The sequence below is a fragment of the Lolium perenne genome, chromosome 6 (assembly GCF_019359855.2).
Source record: "Lolium perenne isolate Kyuss_39 chromosome 6, Kyuss_2.0, whole genome shotgun sequence".
Taxonomy (NCBI): domain Eukaryota; kingdom Viridiplantae; phylum Streptophyta; class Magnoliopsida; order Poales; family Poaceae; genus Lolium; species Lolium perenne.
In genome coordinates this window covers 210617871-210635710 of record NC_067249.2, presented here as the reverse complement: position 1 = coordinate 210635710, position 17840 = coordinate 210617871, and the positions used below count along the sequence as shown (strand labels likewise).

Sequence of the window (17840 nt, the reverse complement as noted above, 5' to 3'; positions counted from 1 at the left end):
AAAATGAGATGAGTATGACTATATCAATCTTGATAACGAAATATTGACGATAATAAATAAAGTTCTGAGTGTTCGCGAGATGGAGAGGGGTGTCGGCGAGTGTTGTTCGCGAGAGGGAGAGGGGTGTCGGCGAGTGTTCGCGTCGGTTGTTCGCGTGGGTGGACGCACTGCTCGATGAGATAAAGCATGTAGCGCACGACGCCTTGTCGAAGGAACAAGACAAAGTAGAAGCGGTGCCGTGCCTATAAAAGGAGCATCGATACGCCTTGCCAAGCAGATCAACAAGCCAAGCACAGTTTCATTCCCATGGATGAAGGAAAGGGTTGGGAAATCTCCCGTGGCGCAGCTTCTCGAAGATGTCGTTGGTGCACACGCCCTACGGCATCTTCGGAAGCTACTCCTCGGAAATTTTTTCCTGCAAGTCCGTGAAAGACTCCCATGAACCTCTCGAAGGGGAAAGGGTTCTCATTATTACATAAATGTAGAGATTGTGTCTTGGGAACTATATATGAAGAATACATTATTACATCGCCATCTAGTGTTGTGATCTTCTACGCCGTAGCCATGGAGAATCTTCATCATTTAGTAAGATGCTTGGGTCAATTTTCACCGTGAAGGGCGGAATTTCTTTAAACTTATTCTAATCTTCTGACATGTCTGTCTTGTTATCCACTCCCACGATGTTTCTTTTCCCCGAAAGAACTATGTGGCGCTTTGGCTCCTCGGTTGATGTATTCTTTTGTTGATTTCTTTTTCTTGATTTGCTAGACATGTCCTTCACGTAGAAAACTTGAGCCACCTCGCTGGCTAGGACAAATGGCTCGTCCAGGTACGCAAGATTGTTGGGATCCACTGTTATCATACCGTACTTATCTGCATCATAAGTGTATCAGATGCAATCACCTTGCTAAAATTAGTATTGTACGGACTATGTATATACGAGAAAATAGTTGCTAACCTTTTAGGATCAAAAAGAGGAGAAATCTTATCAAATAAAATCAAGTGGCATCCCTCACAAGCATTCCATCAAACACCTCTTGTGCACATCAAGAAAAAATGAGCTAGCATACACCTCCACCTTTCACCACCAAGGAAAAAAATGTAGGGGGAGGTGGGGGGGAGGGGCTGGCTGCGTGTATATATAGGAATGGACCTTTTGTCGCGGGCCGTATTACGACCCGCGACAAAAGGGGTGCTGGCAGGAGGCGCCAGAGCACATACCCCTTTTGTCGCGGGTTGTGATATGGCCCGCGACAAAAGGGCGTGATAAAAGGCCCGGCTCGCTCCAAATGGTTTCGGGGCGACGTGGCCAGGCCATTTGTCGCGGGTGCAGGCACGCCCGCGACAAAAGGCTCCCACGAAAGTCCTGTTTTCCACTAGTGTGATATTAAGCAGATTAACTGAGTACCGAATTTGATGAAATTGAGAAGCTCCGTTGACGCTTAGCGTCTGTCCTTTTGGGAATGTGAATTGATTATTTGAAGAAGAAGAACAAAAAAAAGGAGGGTAGTACTCGTGCCGTCAAGAACAAGAAATTTGATGTTGTTTTTCTACATAATCCTGACTAGCCTAGGTAAGAGTATAAGATTGGAACATATTTTCGATAAAGAGAATATATTAATATCAAAGGATACCAATTACACTCAGCCCCTGCAACAACGCAATGCCCTAATAACATTACGGATGCACACAATCAAAAAAGAGAAAAACAAAACTAAGAAATGAAAGTCCCGCTACAGTATCTTAGCCCTAGCAACAGTAACACATCCACCACCAAGACAACACCTGAAATTCAGACTCTTCAAAAGCGACGCCTCCAAGAAGGGAACAGTGCACCAGCACCGCCGTCTCCCGATCAAAGATCTTAAGATAGTCTCCGCTCTCAAAATAATGCCTTCAACAAGGGCATTGCCAGGCACAACCAGTTAATGCCAGACCTTAGGTTTTCACCCTGAAAGGTAAGAGACTCCGAACTTCACATGTGCTGCCACCCCCCACTTTCATACCACTGCTGCGAAGTTCGGAACACCAAGCAAGCCCCTCAACAGCGCAAAGACTTGAACCTCCAATAGCTAGTCCTCCAATCCGATCTTCATGGTATTCTCTTCTTCTGACTTCACCATGATCAGCTGTCACTTGGTGTCAACACAGAAAAGAGCTCCGCGCAGCTCCCTCCAGAACCAAACGGTCGGAATAAAAGCATGCGTGCGCACGACCGAATACCACCGATCCAGCAAACTCCAGACAATAGAAGCACGGTTACATTCGCCGGCGGCGCCTTCCGGAACTCAACACTACGGCCAGATCATGAAGGGCAGGCCTCCCGCAAGTCTTCATCTTTGTCCAAGAGAGACCCTAGGACCGCTGCCTTTATTCAGGTTGGACCCCCATGCCAGCGACCATCCCAAGCTAGCCATTGTTGCCGCCGGAGAAACCAAGCAGATCGCGTAGTCCGGAGTCACCGCACACGCTTGGGCACCGCCGCATCCGAACACTAGCCCTCCACCACCGGCCGCCAAGAGGCAAGGAGAAGGGGACCTAGGGTTTCCCCCTGCAGCTCGCCCCCACCCCTCCCTGTGCCGCAGGCAGGGCTCACCACCGCCTCACCGTCCGTCATGCTGTCGCCGAGCCGAGGCCAGGCGCCGCCATCGAGGCCCCCGACGATATGGCCGCGCCCTGGCCCGAGGAAGGCTACCCGCGCTCGACCCCCGCGTGGGAGGGGACGATGAAATCCCCGCTGGCGCCGGCGCCGGGCAGGCTTTGCCTGACTGCGCCCCCTGTCGGCGGCGAGGGAGGGGAGGGGGGAGAGGGGGGAGGGCGACGTCGTGCTAGGGTCCCCCCCCCCCGGCCGCCACGTGAGGGCGACATGGGCGGAACGGAGGGGGACTGCGGAGAACACTCTTAGAGAAATAGCAGGAGATTGGAACACATGAAGCAGCTTAAGGTATATGTGATCCATTATCTTGTTTCCATGTTCTTTTAACTAGTTTTAGGGATCGATTTGTGTTGGATGATTGTTTCTTAATGCATGTGGCTTGTGCAATCTGTTTTTTCTGATTTCTGTGTTTGGACTTTGGAACTTCTCATCTGAGTTTGCTAAGGCAAACGGGTATTGCTAAGTTTAGTTGAGTAATGATTGACGAAAAATCACTTTTTATTTATCTTGGGTGTATATGCTCAGAAAGAACATTTTTAGATATCTAAAATTTTCGAACAAAAGTGTGACTCCACCAGAATAGGGACCCGACACGAACTTTCACGATACCTAAGAAGAGCGCCCCAACTCGTGGTAACTTCTAAGAGATCATCTAGTGGCCGAACCACTAGTAGAAAATGGGCCTTTTGCACCGGTTGGTAAGGCCATATGCACCGGATGCCCAACCGGTGCAAAAGCCCCCCGCCCCCCAAAATGCCTCAAAACGGTGCTGCGGTAGAACCCCGCTACCGTAATTCTTTTCGAATTATTTTCCACTGCATCTTTTTTCTTTTTTTTTCAAAATTTCTAATATTTCAGTTATTTCACAAGTTTAGTCCCTAACTACCCTTATCTCTAGTCCAATTCCTTACTCGTGCTCAAACTTCCCACTCGGTCACCCATCCTCCCACTACTATAGCACTAGCACGTTTAACTTTCAAGTTCCTTTCCGTCCCGCATCCAAGTGCTTCGCACGCATGTATGTGATACTAGTATCATATCAATTCTATTGACATGTCGGTCAATGTCATATTTCTTTATTGTTCGAATTTCAAATAATTATTTTAATAAACAAAAGTAATGATGTAATAATAATCTTGAATAAATAAATAAACATTAACTTTATAATTTGTATTATTTTTAATTATTTTTAGTTTTTAATTTTTTTAATTTTTTTAATTTTTTTTGCCAAACCTAAAACCTGAAAATTTAAAAATCTTATAATTTGCTAAAAGTAATAGTAATCTTTATGCAGGATGCAATTATTAATTTTAATTTTTTAAAAAATAAAAATATATAAAATCCTAAATTTCTAGCAAAAAACTAAATTCTTCCTGCTTTCATATTTTAATTTGGAATTTTGAGAATCTAAAAATTGGCTAACCGGGTAAACCCCGGTGAATGCGGATGCAACTTTTTCCCACAATCATTTTGATATATTATACGCTTTTTTCCGACGTCGTAGGCAAAAGTTAATGTCAGTTTACCTTTTTCTAAACTTTTTTTGCAAAAAAAATTGAAATTCAAATTTGTTAATTTTCCGTAATACTCCATCCGTTCCTTTCTATAGTGCCTATAGATTTTTGGCATTTGTTTGAAAATATAAGGTAGTAGATTGGCTTTTTTTTCAATTACCCCCTCCCCCGTTCAGCTCCCACACAACATGCGTGAGAAAAAATCCATGCAAAATTGGAAATAATTAATTGAGATTCCTAATGCATGGCCCATCCTTAAATTAGGCAACAATATTTTACTTTCCTTAATTGAACTTGGCTGCACATATATGGAGAATCAACAAGAGAGATTTGTGGAATTTATTATGATAAGTTAGGAAGATATGGATTTCCCAAATTTTACGTTGATCTCAAATCATTCAGCTAGTGGGTCTTGTCTAAAAAATACTCTTCCGCTAATTTCCATGCCAAAAAACTATAGGCACTAGAATGGAACAGAGGGAGTAGTAGGTTACACGAACTGGTGCAAATGCGCCGGCGGGTCCCGCACGAACCGGTACTAATGACCCCCTTTAGCACCGGTTCATCCTAAATCCGGTGCAAAATCTTTTTAAAGCAAAAAAAAAACCAAAACTTTATTTCTACTGGTGAACATGAACATCTTGAAGAACTTGCGCCCCGTGCTCTCCCGGTAACTCACGCCACAGCCGCCACCGCCTCAACAACTGGCCTACTTTCGGCCAGTACCACGCATCATCGCCGCGACCTGATTGAGGTGGACTCTTCCGGAGAAACCCCATTGTCTGCAGTATATATGCGCCTTGTTAAACATTGTATAGCTGTTGTAGATAGAGTTGTATATGGTCTCCTGTAATTGTACAAGTCCTTGGTCCACAAGGCACCGTGTAACCTGTCCTATATATAAACACACCTGGCGACCCAATTAGGGTTAACGCCGCACATATAGTTTTTACATGGTATCAGAGCGAGGCTTCCTAGATCGCATCTGACAAACGCCATGAGCTTCCCTTCATCCTCGTCGTCGGCGGCTGCCCCCGGCGGATCTCTGAACGGTGTTGTTTCAGAGAAGCTCACAAGGGAAAATTACTTGATCAGGCACTTGATGGTGCTGCCGGATATCCGTGGTGCCATGCTAGAGGACTACCTAGACGGAACGGCTAAGGAACCAGAGAAGAAGATCAAGACCAAAGACAGCGACGACAAGGAGGTCTCTGTCGTAAATCCTGAATATGCGCGGTGGATCGCTCAAGATCAGACTGTGCTTTCCTATCTCTTGCGGAATATGACAAGAGAGATTTTGACACAGCTCGTCGGCCTGAACACGTCGGCAGCAGTCTGGACAAAGGTGACGGAGATGTTTGCGTCACAGTCAAAGGCACGGATTGTGCATCTGCGAACTCAGATCAGCAAAACCAAGAGGGAGAATTTTTCCTCGGGAGCAACCTACTTTGATCGGATCAAGGCTCTGGCCAATGAGATGTCGACCGCTGGCAAGCCTCAAGACGATGAAGACATCGCCTCCTATGTGCTCGCCGGCCTTGATGATCAGTACAATGGCTTTGTTGCAGCGATTACTGCGTCAATCAAGTCTCAGCAATCTGTGAGTCTTGGTGAACTGTATTCACAGTTTCTCGCGTATGAATCTCGTCTGGATGATCAGCAGCCTGTCAGCGGCGATGGCGGTGATCTGTCAGCAAACGCTGCTTCCCGCGGCAACTATGGAGGTCGCAATAGAGGGGGAAGAGGTGCTGGACGAGGAAACACTGGTGGCCGTGGTCAGTATAGTGGCGGTAACCAGTATGGCGGTGGAGGCAACTATGGCAGTGGTAACTACCAAGGTGGAGGCTACCAGCAACGTCAATGTGCAGGCCGCAACGATAGGCAGGGTTCCTCTGTAGTCTGTCAGATTTGTGACAAAGAGGGACATCCTGCGTTCCGCTGTTGGAAGAGGTTCAACAAGAGCTATCAAGGTCCTAATTCTGAGCGCTCGGCCAATGCAGCAACAGGATCATATGGAGCTGAAGGTCCCTGGTTCATCGACTCTGGGGCTACTGATCATATTACTGGGGAGTTGGACAAGTTGACCACAAGGGAACGCTACAATGGACAAGAGCAAATTCATGGACCCAATGGTAAAGGTATGGATATACATCACATTGGCCAATCTTTATATCATACCCCAAATCATAGTTTCCAACTCAAAAATATTCTCCATGTTCCTGATGCCACCAAAAATCTTCTCTCCACTCATAAACTTGCATCTGATAATCATGCTTTTATTGAACATTGGCCTGATTTTTTCTCTATTAAGGACCAGGACACAAAGAAAATTCTCCTTCAAGGTAGGAGCGTGGGTGGTCTCTATCCTATGCCGGCTTCATCATGGTCACCCAATAAACAAGCACTTGGCGTCCAGTCTTCATCACATTGGCATAGGCGTCTAGGACACCCATCTTCAGCAGTAGTTCAGAAAATTCTTCGAGAAAATAATATTCCTTTTAGTGAGTCCAATAAAGAGTCAGTATGTGATGCATGTCAAAAGGCCAAGAGCCATCAATTACCTTATCCAAAGTCGTCTAGTGAGTCGTCTTTTCCTCTAGAACTTGTGTTCTCTGATGTATGGGGTCCTGCCTGTCCTTCAGTTGGAAGAAATAAATATTATGTCAGTTTTATTGATGATTTCAGCAAGTTCTCTTGGATATATATGCTTAAAAACAAATCTGATGTGTTTCAGCGATTTCATGACTTTCAACATCATGTTGAACGTCTCTTTGATCGAAAGATTCTTGCTCTCCAAACAGACTGGTGAGGTGAGTACCACAAACTTAATGCTTTTTTCCAACGTGTTGGGATCTCGCATCATGTTTCCTGTCCTCATGCGCATCAGCAGAATGGATCAGCTGAGCGAAAGCATCAGCATATCGTTGAGGTTGGCTTATCTCTTTTAGCACATGCCTCCATGCCTCTCAAATATTGGGATGAGTCCTTTCAGACGGCGGTTTTTCTGATAAATCGTCTTCCTAGTCGAGTCATTGGCAATCAAACCCCTGTTGAGCGTCTCTTTAAAAATAAGGGTGACTATTCATTTCTTCGAATTTTTGGGTGTGCCTGTTGGCCCAACCTTCGCCCTTATAATTCTCGCAAATTGCAATTTCGCTCTAAGCAATGTGTGTTCCTTGGCTATAGTGGACAGCACAAAGGCTATCGTTGTCTTGACATTGCCACTGGCCGTATCTATATCTCACGAGATGTCGTGTTTGATGAATCGGTGTTCCCTTTTTCCACCTTAAATCCCAATGCTGGTGCTCAATTGCCGCTCCGAAATCAGTGTTCTGCCATCCCATATTCGTCCTATGTTTGGGGATATTGATATTTTGGCTAATGATGATGCTAATCCTGCTAATTACCTAGCTGCTGAGTCCTTTGTACAGGATACAGATGATTCTCTGTTTAATACAGATTCTGGCGGGAACCAGGGGGACAGATTGGATGAATCTTCCTCGGGATTGCCCAGGCAATCTGCCTCTGATCAGGTGCAGCAGCAGACGGATCCAGGCGAGCTTCCCTCCTCTCCTGGCGTGACGCATGGCGCGACAATCTCCACTCCCGCCCACTTGCCTGGCTTGGCGCCAGTTCTGTCGTCTGGTGCGTCAGGCGCCGGATCGTCTGTGGAGCCCTCTGGTGGATCCTCTGATGCTGACAGCGCTGGATCTTCTGTTTCTGCTCCTCCTGTGCCTGAACCTGTTGCCAATCGTCCATGCACGCGCAACCAAATGGGTGTTGTTAAGCCCAAGATTGTCACTGATGGTCGTGTCAGGTATGACCGTATCCGTTTTGCTAATTTCTGTAGTACTGGTGAACCTAAGAATCTTCAGGAAGCATTGGATGATCCTCGTTGGAAGGCTGCTATGGATGAAGAGTTTTCTGCTCTTTCTCGCAACAATACTTGGCATCTTGTTCCTGCTGAACATGGGCGTAATATAATTGACTGTAAGTGGGTTTACAAGGTAAAGCGCAAAGCTGATGGCAGTATCGACAGATATAAAGCCAGACTTGTTGCTAAAGGATTTAAACAGAAGTATGGTGTTGACTATGAGGATACATTTAGTCCAGTGGTTAAATCTGCCACGATCAGGCTTGTTCTGTCTTTAGCTGTCTCTCGGAATTGGAAGCTCAGGCAATTAGATGTGAAGAACGCGTTTTTGCATGGTGTTCTGGAAGAAGAAGTTTATATGCGGCAACCTCCTGGTTATTTTGATCCCTCTCGCATGGGTTATATATGCAGGCTTGATAAAGCTTTATATGGTCTTAAACAAGCTCCTCGTGCGTGGTATGCTCGTCTCAGTTCTAAGCTTCATCAACTTGGTTTTTCTGCATCTCGAGCTGATACTTCGTTGTTCTTCTACAACAAAGGGGGAGTAACCATATACATGCTAGTCTATGTTGATGATATTGTTGTAGTCAGCTCCTCTGATTCAGCAGTTGATGCTCTTCTTCATGATCTCGGCATCGATTTTGCATTAAAGGATCTTGGAGAGCTTCACTATTTTCTGGGTATAGAAGTCAAGAAGGACACTGATGGGATTATTCTCTCTCAAGAGAAGTATGCTCGAGACATTATTGCTCGTGTAAACATGGCAGGTTGTAAACCGGTTGATACTCCTCTGTCAACCTCGGAGAAGTTGTCACTAGTGGATGGTGAGATGCTGAGTAGTGATGATTCTACTCGCTACAGAAGTATAGTGGGTGCTCTTCAGTATATTACTTTGACTCGACCTGATATTTCGTATTCAGTTAATAAGGTCTGTCAGTTTCTGCATGCACCCACCACTGTTCACTGGACAGCAGTCAAGAGGATTCTGAGATATTTGCAGGGAACAATCTCATTAGGCTTGCGGATAAGAAAGTCTACTTCTATATTGCTCAGTGCCTTTTCTGATGCTGATTGGGCTAGATGCCCTGATGATAGGAGATCTACTGGTGGCTTTGCTGTGTTCTTTGGGTCTAATTTGATTTCATGGAGTGCACGGAAACAGGCAACAGTTTCTCGTTCCAGTACCGAGGCTGAGTATAAAGCCTTAGCAAATGCTACTGCTGAAGTAATTTGGGTGCAGACTTTGCTAAAGGAGCTTGGAGTACCACAGCCTAGAGCTGCGTGTTTATGGTGTGATAATATTGGAGCTACGTATCTCTCTGCTAATCCTGTGTTTCATGCAAGGACAAAGCATATAGAGGTGGATTATCACTTCGTTCGTGAGAGAGTAGCTCGGAGACTTTTGGACATACGGTTTATACCTTCAGGAGACCAACTTGCAGATGGCTTCACTAAATCTCTCTCTTCAAGACAGTTGGAGGCTTTTAGGCGCAATCTTAACTTAGACAAGTTATGATTGAGGGGGAGTGTTAAACATTGTATAGCTGTTGTAGATAGAGTTGTATACGGTCTCCTGTAATTGTACAAGTCCTTGGTCCACAAGGCACCGTGTAACCTGTCCTATATATAAACACACCTGGCGACCCAATTAGGGTTAACGCCGCACATATAGTTTTTACACGCATATTCGGCACCACTACTCCAAGCAGCTCTCGGACATGATCCCCTTCACCCGGCGCCGCGGCGGGCCAGAGTGGTACCAGGACAAGCGGGTGATCAAAGCGGCGGCCTGCCTCTCTGGCTGCGCCGTGATCACCCTGTGCTGCGGCAGATTCGAGACCGTGCCCTACTCCAACCGCCGCCACTTCATCGTCCTCCCGCCATTGGCGGAGGGATTCCTGGGGAAGTGCTTCTTCGCGCGTTCCAAGATTGAGCTGGCCTCCAAGATCCTCCCTCCGGAACACCCCGACAGCGTTCGAGTCCGCAAGATCACCATGGACATCGTTCGCGCTGCAGAACGCGGACTCGCCGGACATCTCGATCGGCTCGACTGGGAGGTGATCGTCGTCAAAGATAAGCTTGTCAACGCGTCGTGCCTTCCCGGTGGCAAAATTATAGTCTACACAGGACTCCTGGAACAGATGGAGATGGATGCTGAGGTTGCGACTGTGCTTGGGCATGAGGTACGTACTATACTACTATAGGCAGGTTTGTTCATTGGATGGGCTAGGCTTTGGTATTCCAATGAATCTAAACTAAGATTTTGTTCACGTTTTTTGTACGTAGGTTGGCCACGCTATTGCAAGACACGTAGCGGAGAACATCACCAAGTTCATGTGGTTTGTCGTCCTGAAAATTGTTTTCCTGCAGTTTATTGACTTGGAAGAAGAAGATGAGTTGATTGATGGAATGTGGAAAGTATTGTTTCAGCTGCCCTTCTCCAGAAGGTACTCCCTCTTGTCCCTCTTGCTATATACTCCCTTCGATCCTTTTTAATTGACTCGGATTTAGTAAAAAGGAATCGGAGGGAGTATCTTTCATGGTGACCTTGCATCAAACATATCGAAATAAGATGCTCCGATAAGGCATGAAATTGCCAGGAATGAGATCGTGTTATTTGTGCTAAGAAAATGACAAATTCATGTGTCTATCCCTAGATAAGACTTGTTGGTCAGTCAATCCCTAGCTAGATCGAAGCCGCCGGCGCCGCAAGCTTCATGGCGTTCACGTCGTCTTCCTCCTCCACGACGACCGGCGCGGTAGCCCTCAACATCTCGATCTCGGAGAAGCTTACCCGAGACAATTTCCTGCTGGCAGACCCAAGTTCTGCCTGAGATCCGCGGGGCCCAGCTGTACGGTTTCCTCGATGGATCGGCGGTGGAACCAGAGAAGACCCTGAAGACGAAGGACATGGAAGGGGCTGAGGTGACAATTCCCAACCCCGAGCATGCGCGGTGGATAGCGCAGGACCAGACGGTGTTAGGTTTTCTAGTCAGGAACATGGCGAAAGAGGTCTTGACACAGATGGTTGGTCTTCCGACGTCTGCAGCTGTCTGGAAGGCTGTGGTGGAGATGTTCTCCGCCCAATCGCAGTCCCGTGTGGTGCATCTTCGCACCAAGTAGAATCAATGCCGCAAGGATGATAAATCTGGACAAGTTTATCTGGATGAGATCAAGAGCGTATCTGATGAGATGGCTGCGGCGGGAAAACCCCTGGACACGGTGGATGTGATCTCATACATCCTTGCTGGGCTAGATGATGAATATGACGGCTTTGTTGCTGCGATCAATGCACTTCTCAAGGCAGAAAAGAATGTGAGCTTGAGTGATGTCTATTCTCAGTTCATGACATATGAGTCTCGCATGGAGGCTCGGAACAACGGTGGTGGATCATCGGCGAATGCTGCAACCCGTGGTGGTCGCGGTGGTGGCCGTGGACGTGGTCCTTCTCATGATCAGTATCGTGATCAGCAACAGTTCCAGTACCGTGACCAACGGGGTGGCTATGATCAACGCAACAATAACTACCGTGGCGGCTACAGAGGTGGCCGAGGCAATGAAGGTGGGCGCAACCCACAAGGAAATCGTCCCTATGGAGGTGGGCGAAGTGATGGCATCTGTCAGGTTTGTGGCAAGTCTGGCCATATGATACGTCCCCGACGTATCCATAATTTCTGTTGTTCCATGCTTGTTTTATGACAATACTTACATGTTTTGCTTGCATTTTATGATGTTTTCATGCATTTTACGGAACTAACCTATTAACAAGATGCCACAGTGCCAGTTCCTGTTTTCTGCTGTTTTTGGTTCCAGAAAGGCTGTTCAGGCAATATTCTCGGAATTGGACGAAATCAACGCCAAACCTCCTATTTTTCCCGGAAGCATCCAGAACACCGAAGAAGAGTCGGAGATGGGCCAGGGGGCCACCACACCACATGGCGGCGCGGGCCAGACCCTGGCCGCGCCGGCCTAGGGTGTGGCGCCCCCAGGTGCCCCCCTGCGCCGCCTCTTCGCCTATAAAACCCCTTTCGACCTAAAAACGCAGTACCAATTGACGAAACTCCAGAAAAGTTACTGTGGCGCCGCCACCATCGCGAAACTCCAATTCGGGGGACAGAAGTCTCTGTCCCGGCACCCTGCCGGGACGGGGAAGTGCCCCCGGAAGCCATCTCCATCAACGCCATCGCCTCCGCCATGCTCCGTGAGTAGTTCCCCCATGGACTACGGGTTCTAGCAGTAGCTATGTCGGTATACTCTCCCCCATGTACTTCAATACAATGGTCTCATGAGCTGCCTTACATGATTGAGATTTATCTGATGTAATCGGTGTTGTGTTTGTTGGGATCCGATGGATGATACATTATGATTAGTCTATCTATAAAGTTTGTGAAGTTATTGTTGCTGCAATCTTGTTATGCTTAATGCTTGTCACTAGGGCCCGAGTGGCATGATCTTAGATTTAAGCTCTATACTTATTGCTTAGATTGTATCTACAAGTTGTATGCACATGTCACTGTCCGGAACCAAAGACCCCGAAGTGACAGAAATCGGGACAACCGGAGGGGATGGTAGTGATGTGAGGATCACATGTTTTCACGGTGTGTTAATGCTTTGCTCCGGTACTCTATTAAAAGGAGTACCTTAATATCCAGTAGTTTCCCTTGAGGCCCGGCTGCCACCGGCTGGTAGGACAATAGATGTTGTGCAAGTTTCTCATTGCGAGCACGTACGACTATATATGGAAAACATGCCTACATAATTAATAAGCCTGATGTTCTGTCTTAATGCTTTGATTCCTATCAATTGCCCAACTGTAATTTGTTCACCCAACACTTGTCACTTATTGGAGAGTTACCACTAGTGTAGATCGCTGGGAACCCCGGTCCATCTCTCATCATTATATACTTGTTCTACATGTCATTGGAAGTAGTATCAACTATCTTCTGGTGCCATTGCTCTCATATTGCTATTACTGCTGCTGTGTTACTGTTACTACTGCTCTCATATTACTGCTACTTTCACATCACCCCTGTTGCTAGTGCTTTTCCAGGTGCAGCTGAATTGACAACTCAGTTGTTAAGGCTTATAAGTATTCTTTACCTCCCCTTGTGTCGAATCAATAAATTGGGTTATACTACCCTCGAAGACTATCGCGATCCCCTATACTTGTGGGTCATCAAGACTGTTTTCTGGCGCCGTTGCCGGGGAGGCATAGCTCTACTCATAAGTTCACCTGGGGAGTACACTCTACCTCTTTCTCTGTTTTATTTTATTTTGTTTTGCTTAGTTTACTTTTGTCTAGTTTATTTGTGCTTAGTTTATTTCTGTCTAGTATTAGTTTGCGTAGTTTACTTTTGTTTAGTTTATTTTTGTCCTGTTTTATTTGTCTCATATACCCAAAAATCCATAAAAATTTGAAAAACCGAAAAATTAAAAACTGCTGTTATGGGAGAACCTACAACCTACTTGGAGCTTATAGAATGCTATAATAATTATAGAGAATCAAGAACTGGTAAAATAATGAGTGCTATGATAGAAAAATTGAATACAATGGCTAGAATCTTGCTTAGACGCCATGATATAAACTGTTGCTCTCAACAGGATACTAAACATCTTAAATTTCAATGTGGCTTTAGTGAGGAATTTTTTATTAAGAACTATAACCGGAATTGCTATATTCATTATGGGTTCGAAGAGGTAGAACAATTTGTCTTATTTATGGGAGCCTCTGAGATAGAATCCTTCATGGTTGAGAATTATGAAACTTGTGCTATTTGTAAGGACCTTAAAGATTATGTCTCTACTATCCTTAATTCTTGCATAGAATGCTACAGTAGGAATCCTTATATCCTTGATTATAAAGAGAGACACATTAATGCACAAGAATGAACTCACAATTTGCAGGAACCGGTGGAAGAAGAAACTGATGAACCTGAAAGCTCATTGGATGAAAAAGAGGAGGAAATTGATGAACCTGAAAGCTCATTGGATGAAAAGGAAGAGGAGAGTGACGAACAAAAGGAGGAAGAATGGATTAGCTACCCATGCCAACCTTCTAATGAGAGTAACTCTTTATCTCTTACACTATTTGATTGTCCTCCATGCTTACCGGAAGAGGTTGAATGTTATGTTCCTGTGGATTCTCTTGAAATAGTACCTACGAGTAAAACTTGTGAGAATAATTATGCTACTGTTATATATGATAATCCATGCTACTTTGATAAATCTTATGATAAGGCTTTGTTTGTGCCTGATGTCGAAATGCATGGTACTAAAGAATTTTGCTTAGCAAATGTTTATGATAAAGCTCTAGATGATGGTCCTATGTTACTTGATACTATTAATTGTACTACTAATGAAAATGGGATTGGAGAGTTATTGACTTTATCTATGTGTCCCATATCTCTTGAGATTGATCAACTACCTTGTTATATTATTAATAAAAGTAAGTTTGAAAGTTTTAATTCCACTATTCTTGAACTTGATAAAAATTATATGTTTGGAAATCATGAGAAGCATGCTGCATGTGATAGTTATATTGTTGAGTATGTTCATGAAGCTACTGAAAATTATTATGAGAGAGGAAAATATGGTAGTAGAAATTTTCATGGTACTAATACACCTCTCTATATGCTGAAATTGTTGAAATTACACTTGTTTTATCTTCCTATGCTTGTTACTTTGCTTTTCATGAACTTGTTTATTTACAAGATTCCTTTGCATAGGAAGCATGTTAGACTTAAATGTGTTTTGGATTTGCCTCTTGATGCTCTCTTTTTCTTCAAATACTATTTCCTGCGAGTGCATCATTAAAATTGCTGAGCCCATCTTAATGGCTATAAAGAAAGCAACTTCTTGGGAGATAACCCATGTGTTATTTTGCTACAGTACTTTATTTTATATTTGTGTCTTGGAAGTTGTTTACTACTGTAGCAACCTCTCCTTATCTTAGTTTTGTGTTTTGTTGTGCCAAGTGAAGCCTCTAATCGAAGGTTGATGCTAGATTTGGATTTCTGCGCAGAAACAGATTTCTATCTGTCACGAATCTGGGTCTAATTCTCTGTAGGAAACTCAGAAAATTATGCCAATTTACGTGCGTGTTCCTCAGATAAGTACGCAACTTTCATTAGTTTTGAGTTTTCTGATTTGAGCAACGGAAGTATTTTATTAAAATTCGTCTTTACTGGCTGTTCTGTTTTGGCAGATTCTGTCTCTGTTTTTTGCATTGTCTCTTGTGGACTTTAAGCGAGGTTTTCTAGACGTAGAGAGCTGTAGCTGATGTTTTATTGAGTTCTTGCAATGTGCCACTACAGGACCAAGGTGGATTCAAATTTTTTGAGTACTAACCCCTCTAATGAAGTTTATGAGAAGTTTGGTGTGAAGGAAGTTTTCAAGGGTCAAGAGAGGAGGATGATATATGATCAAGAAGAGTGAAAAGTCTAAGCTTGGGGATGCCCCCGTGGTTCATCCCTGCATATTTCAAGAAGACTCAAGCGTCTAAGCTTGGGGATGCCCAAGGCATCCCTTTCTTCATCAACTTATCAGGTTCCTCCCCTGAAACTATATTTTTATTCGGTCACATCATATGTGCTTTACTTGGAGCGTCTGTGTGCTTTTATTTTTGTTTGTGTTTGAATAAATTCGGATCCTAGCAATCCTTGTTTGGGAGAGAGACACACTCCGCTTTTTCATATGAACACGTGTTCTTCGTTTTACTTTTAATGTTCAATGATAAAAGTTGGAAGCTACAATACTTATTATTATTTGGTTGGGAAAAGAAAATGCCTCATATGTCTTGGATAATTTGACACTTGGCAATTGTTTTGAGCTCTCAAGTAGATCATGATTAAGTTTTTGCATGTGGTTTAAACCTATTAGTGGAGAACTACCGTAAAGCTTGTTAAAATTGGTTTGCATAATTGATCTCTCTTAAGGTCTAGATATTTTCTAGTAAAAGTGTTTGAGCAACAAGGAAGACAGTGTAGAGTATTATAATTCTTGCGATATGTTCTTATGTAAGTTTTGTTGTACCGGTTCATACTTGTGTTTGCTTCAAACAACCTTGCTAGCCTAAGCCCTGTACTGAGAGGAAATGCTTCTCGTGCATCCAAAACCTTGAGCCAAAACACTATGCCACTTGTGTCCACCATATCTACCTACTATGTGGTATTTCCTGTCATTCCAAAGTAAATTGCTTGAGTGCTACCTTTAAACAATTCAAAATGCTTCTCAATTTGTGTTAATGTTTTATAGCTCATGAGGAAGTATGTGGTGTTTATCTTTCAATCTTGTTGGGCAACTTTCACCAATGGACTAGTGGCTTCATCCGCTTATCCAATAATTTTGCAAAAAGAGCTGGCAATGGGATTCCCAGTCCCAAATTAATTAACAAAAATAGACACTCCTCCATGGTATGTGATTGTTGGACGGCACCCGAAGGATTCGGTTAGCCATGGCTTGTGTAAGCAAAGGTTGGGAGGAGTGTCATCATAATAAAATTAAAATAAAAAGGCACTCCTTCATGGTATGAGATTGTTGGCAGGCACCCGAGGATTCGGTTAGCCATGGTTTGTGAAAGAAAGGTTGGAATGAGTGCCACTCAAAAATAAAATAAAATGGGAGCCGCTCTTTGAAGGTTTGTCTGGCAAGGGGGTTAGAGTGCCCACTACCATTCGTTGACAACAACAAACACCTCTCAAAACTTTATTTTTATGCTCTCTTTATGTTTTTAAAATCAAAGCTCTAGCACAAATATAGCAATCGATGCTTTTCCTCTTTGAAGGACCATTCTTTTACTTTATGTTGAGTCAGTATACCTACTTCCTTCCACCTTAGAAGCAAACATTTGTGTTAACTGTGCATTGATTCTTACATACTTGCATATTTGCATTCATCATATTACTTTATGTTGACAATATCCATGAGATATGCATGTTGAGAGTTGAAAGCAACCGCTGAAACTTTAATCTTCCTTTGTGTTGCTTCGATGCTTTTACTTTGAATTTATTGCTTTATGAGTTAACTCTTATGCAAGACTTTTGATACTTGTCTTGAAAGTATTATTCATGAAAAGTTTTGCTATATGTTATCTACTTGTTAACAACTATAGATCATTGCCTTGAGTCACTTCATTCATTTCATATGCTTTGTAATAGTATGATCAAGGTTATGTAAGTAGCATGTCACTACAGAAATTATTCTTTTTATCGTTTACCTGCTCGGGACGAGCAGGAACTAAGCTTGGGGATGCTGATACGTCCCCGACGTATCCATAATTTCTGTTGTTCCATGCTTGTTTTATGATAATACTTACATGTTTTGCTTGCACTTTATGATGTTTTCATGCATTTTCCGGAACTAACCTATTAACAAGATGCCACAGTGCCAGTTCCTGTTTTCTGCTGTTTTTGGTTCCAGAAAGGCTGTTCGGGCAATATTCTCGGAATTGGACGAAATCAACGCCAAACCTCCTATTTTTCCCGGAAGCATCCAGAACACCGAAGAAGAGTCAGAGATGGGCCAGGGGGCCACCACACCACATGGCGGCGCGGGCGGACCACGGCCGCGCCGGCCTAGGGTGTGGCGCCCCAGTGCCCCCCGCGCCGCCTCTTCGCCTATAAAACCCCTTTCGACCTAAAAACGCAGTACCAATTGACGAAACTCCGGAAAAGTTGCGTGGCGCGCCGCCATCGCGAAACTCCAATTCGGGGACGAAGTCTCTGTCCGGCACCCTGCCGGGACGGGGAAGTGCCCCCGGAAGCCATCTCCATCAACGCTATCGCCTCCGCCATGCTCC

General features: G+C 44.4%; 1 protein-coding gene and 1 non-coding gene across 2 annotated transcripts; both read left to right on the top strand.

Annotated features, from left to right (window-relative positions):
- Nucleotides 1-9762: 9762 nt before the first annotated feature.
- Nucleotides 9763-11167, top strand: LOC127310072 (mitochondrial metalloendopeptidase OMA1-like). Its single transcript, XM_051340772.1, has 4 exons — nucleotides 9763-10227; nucleotides 10331-10491; nucleotides 10645-10654; nucleotides 10862-11167. The coding sequence occupies exons 1-4, from the start codon at nucleotides 9763-9765 to the stop codon at nucleotides 11165-11167; spliced, it is 942 nt and encodes a 313-aa protein (XP_051196732.1).
- Nucleotides 11168-11254: 87 nt separating this feature from the next.
- Nucleotides 11255-11402, top strand: LOC127311003 (small nucleolar RNA Z247). The gene has a single exon (XR_007857498.1). It is a non-coding gene; the product is annotated as a small nucleolar RNA Z247 (small nucleolar RNA).
- Nucleotides 11403-17840: the final 6438 nt, after the last annotated feature.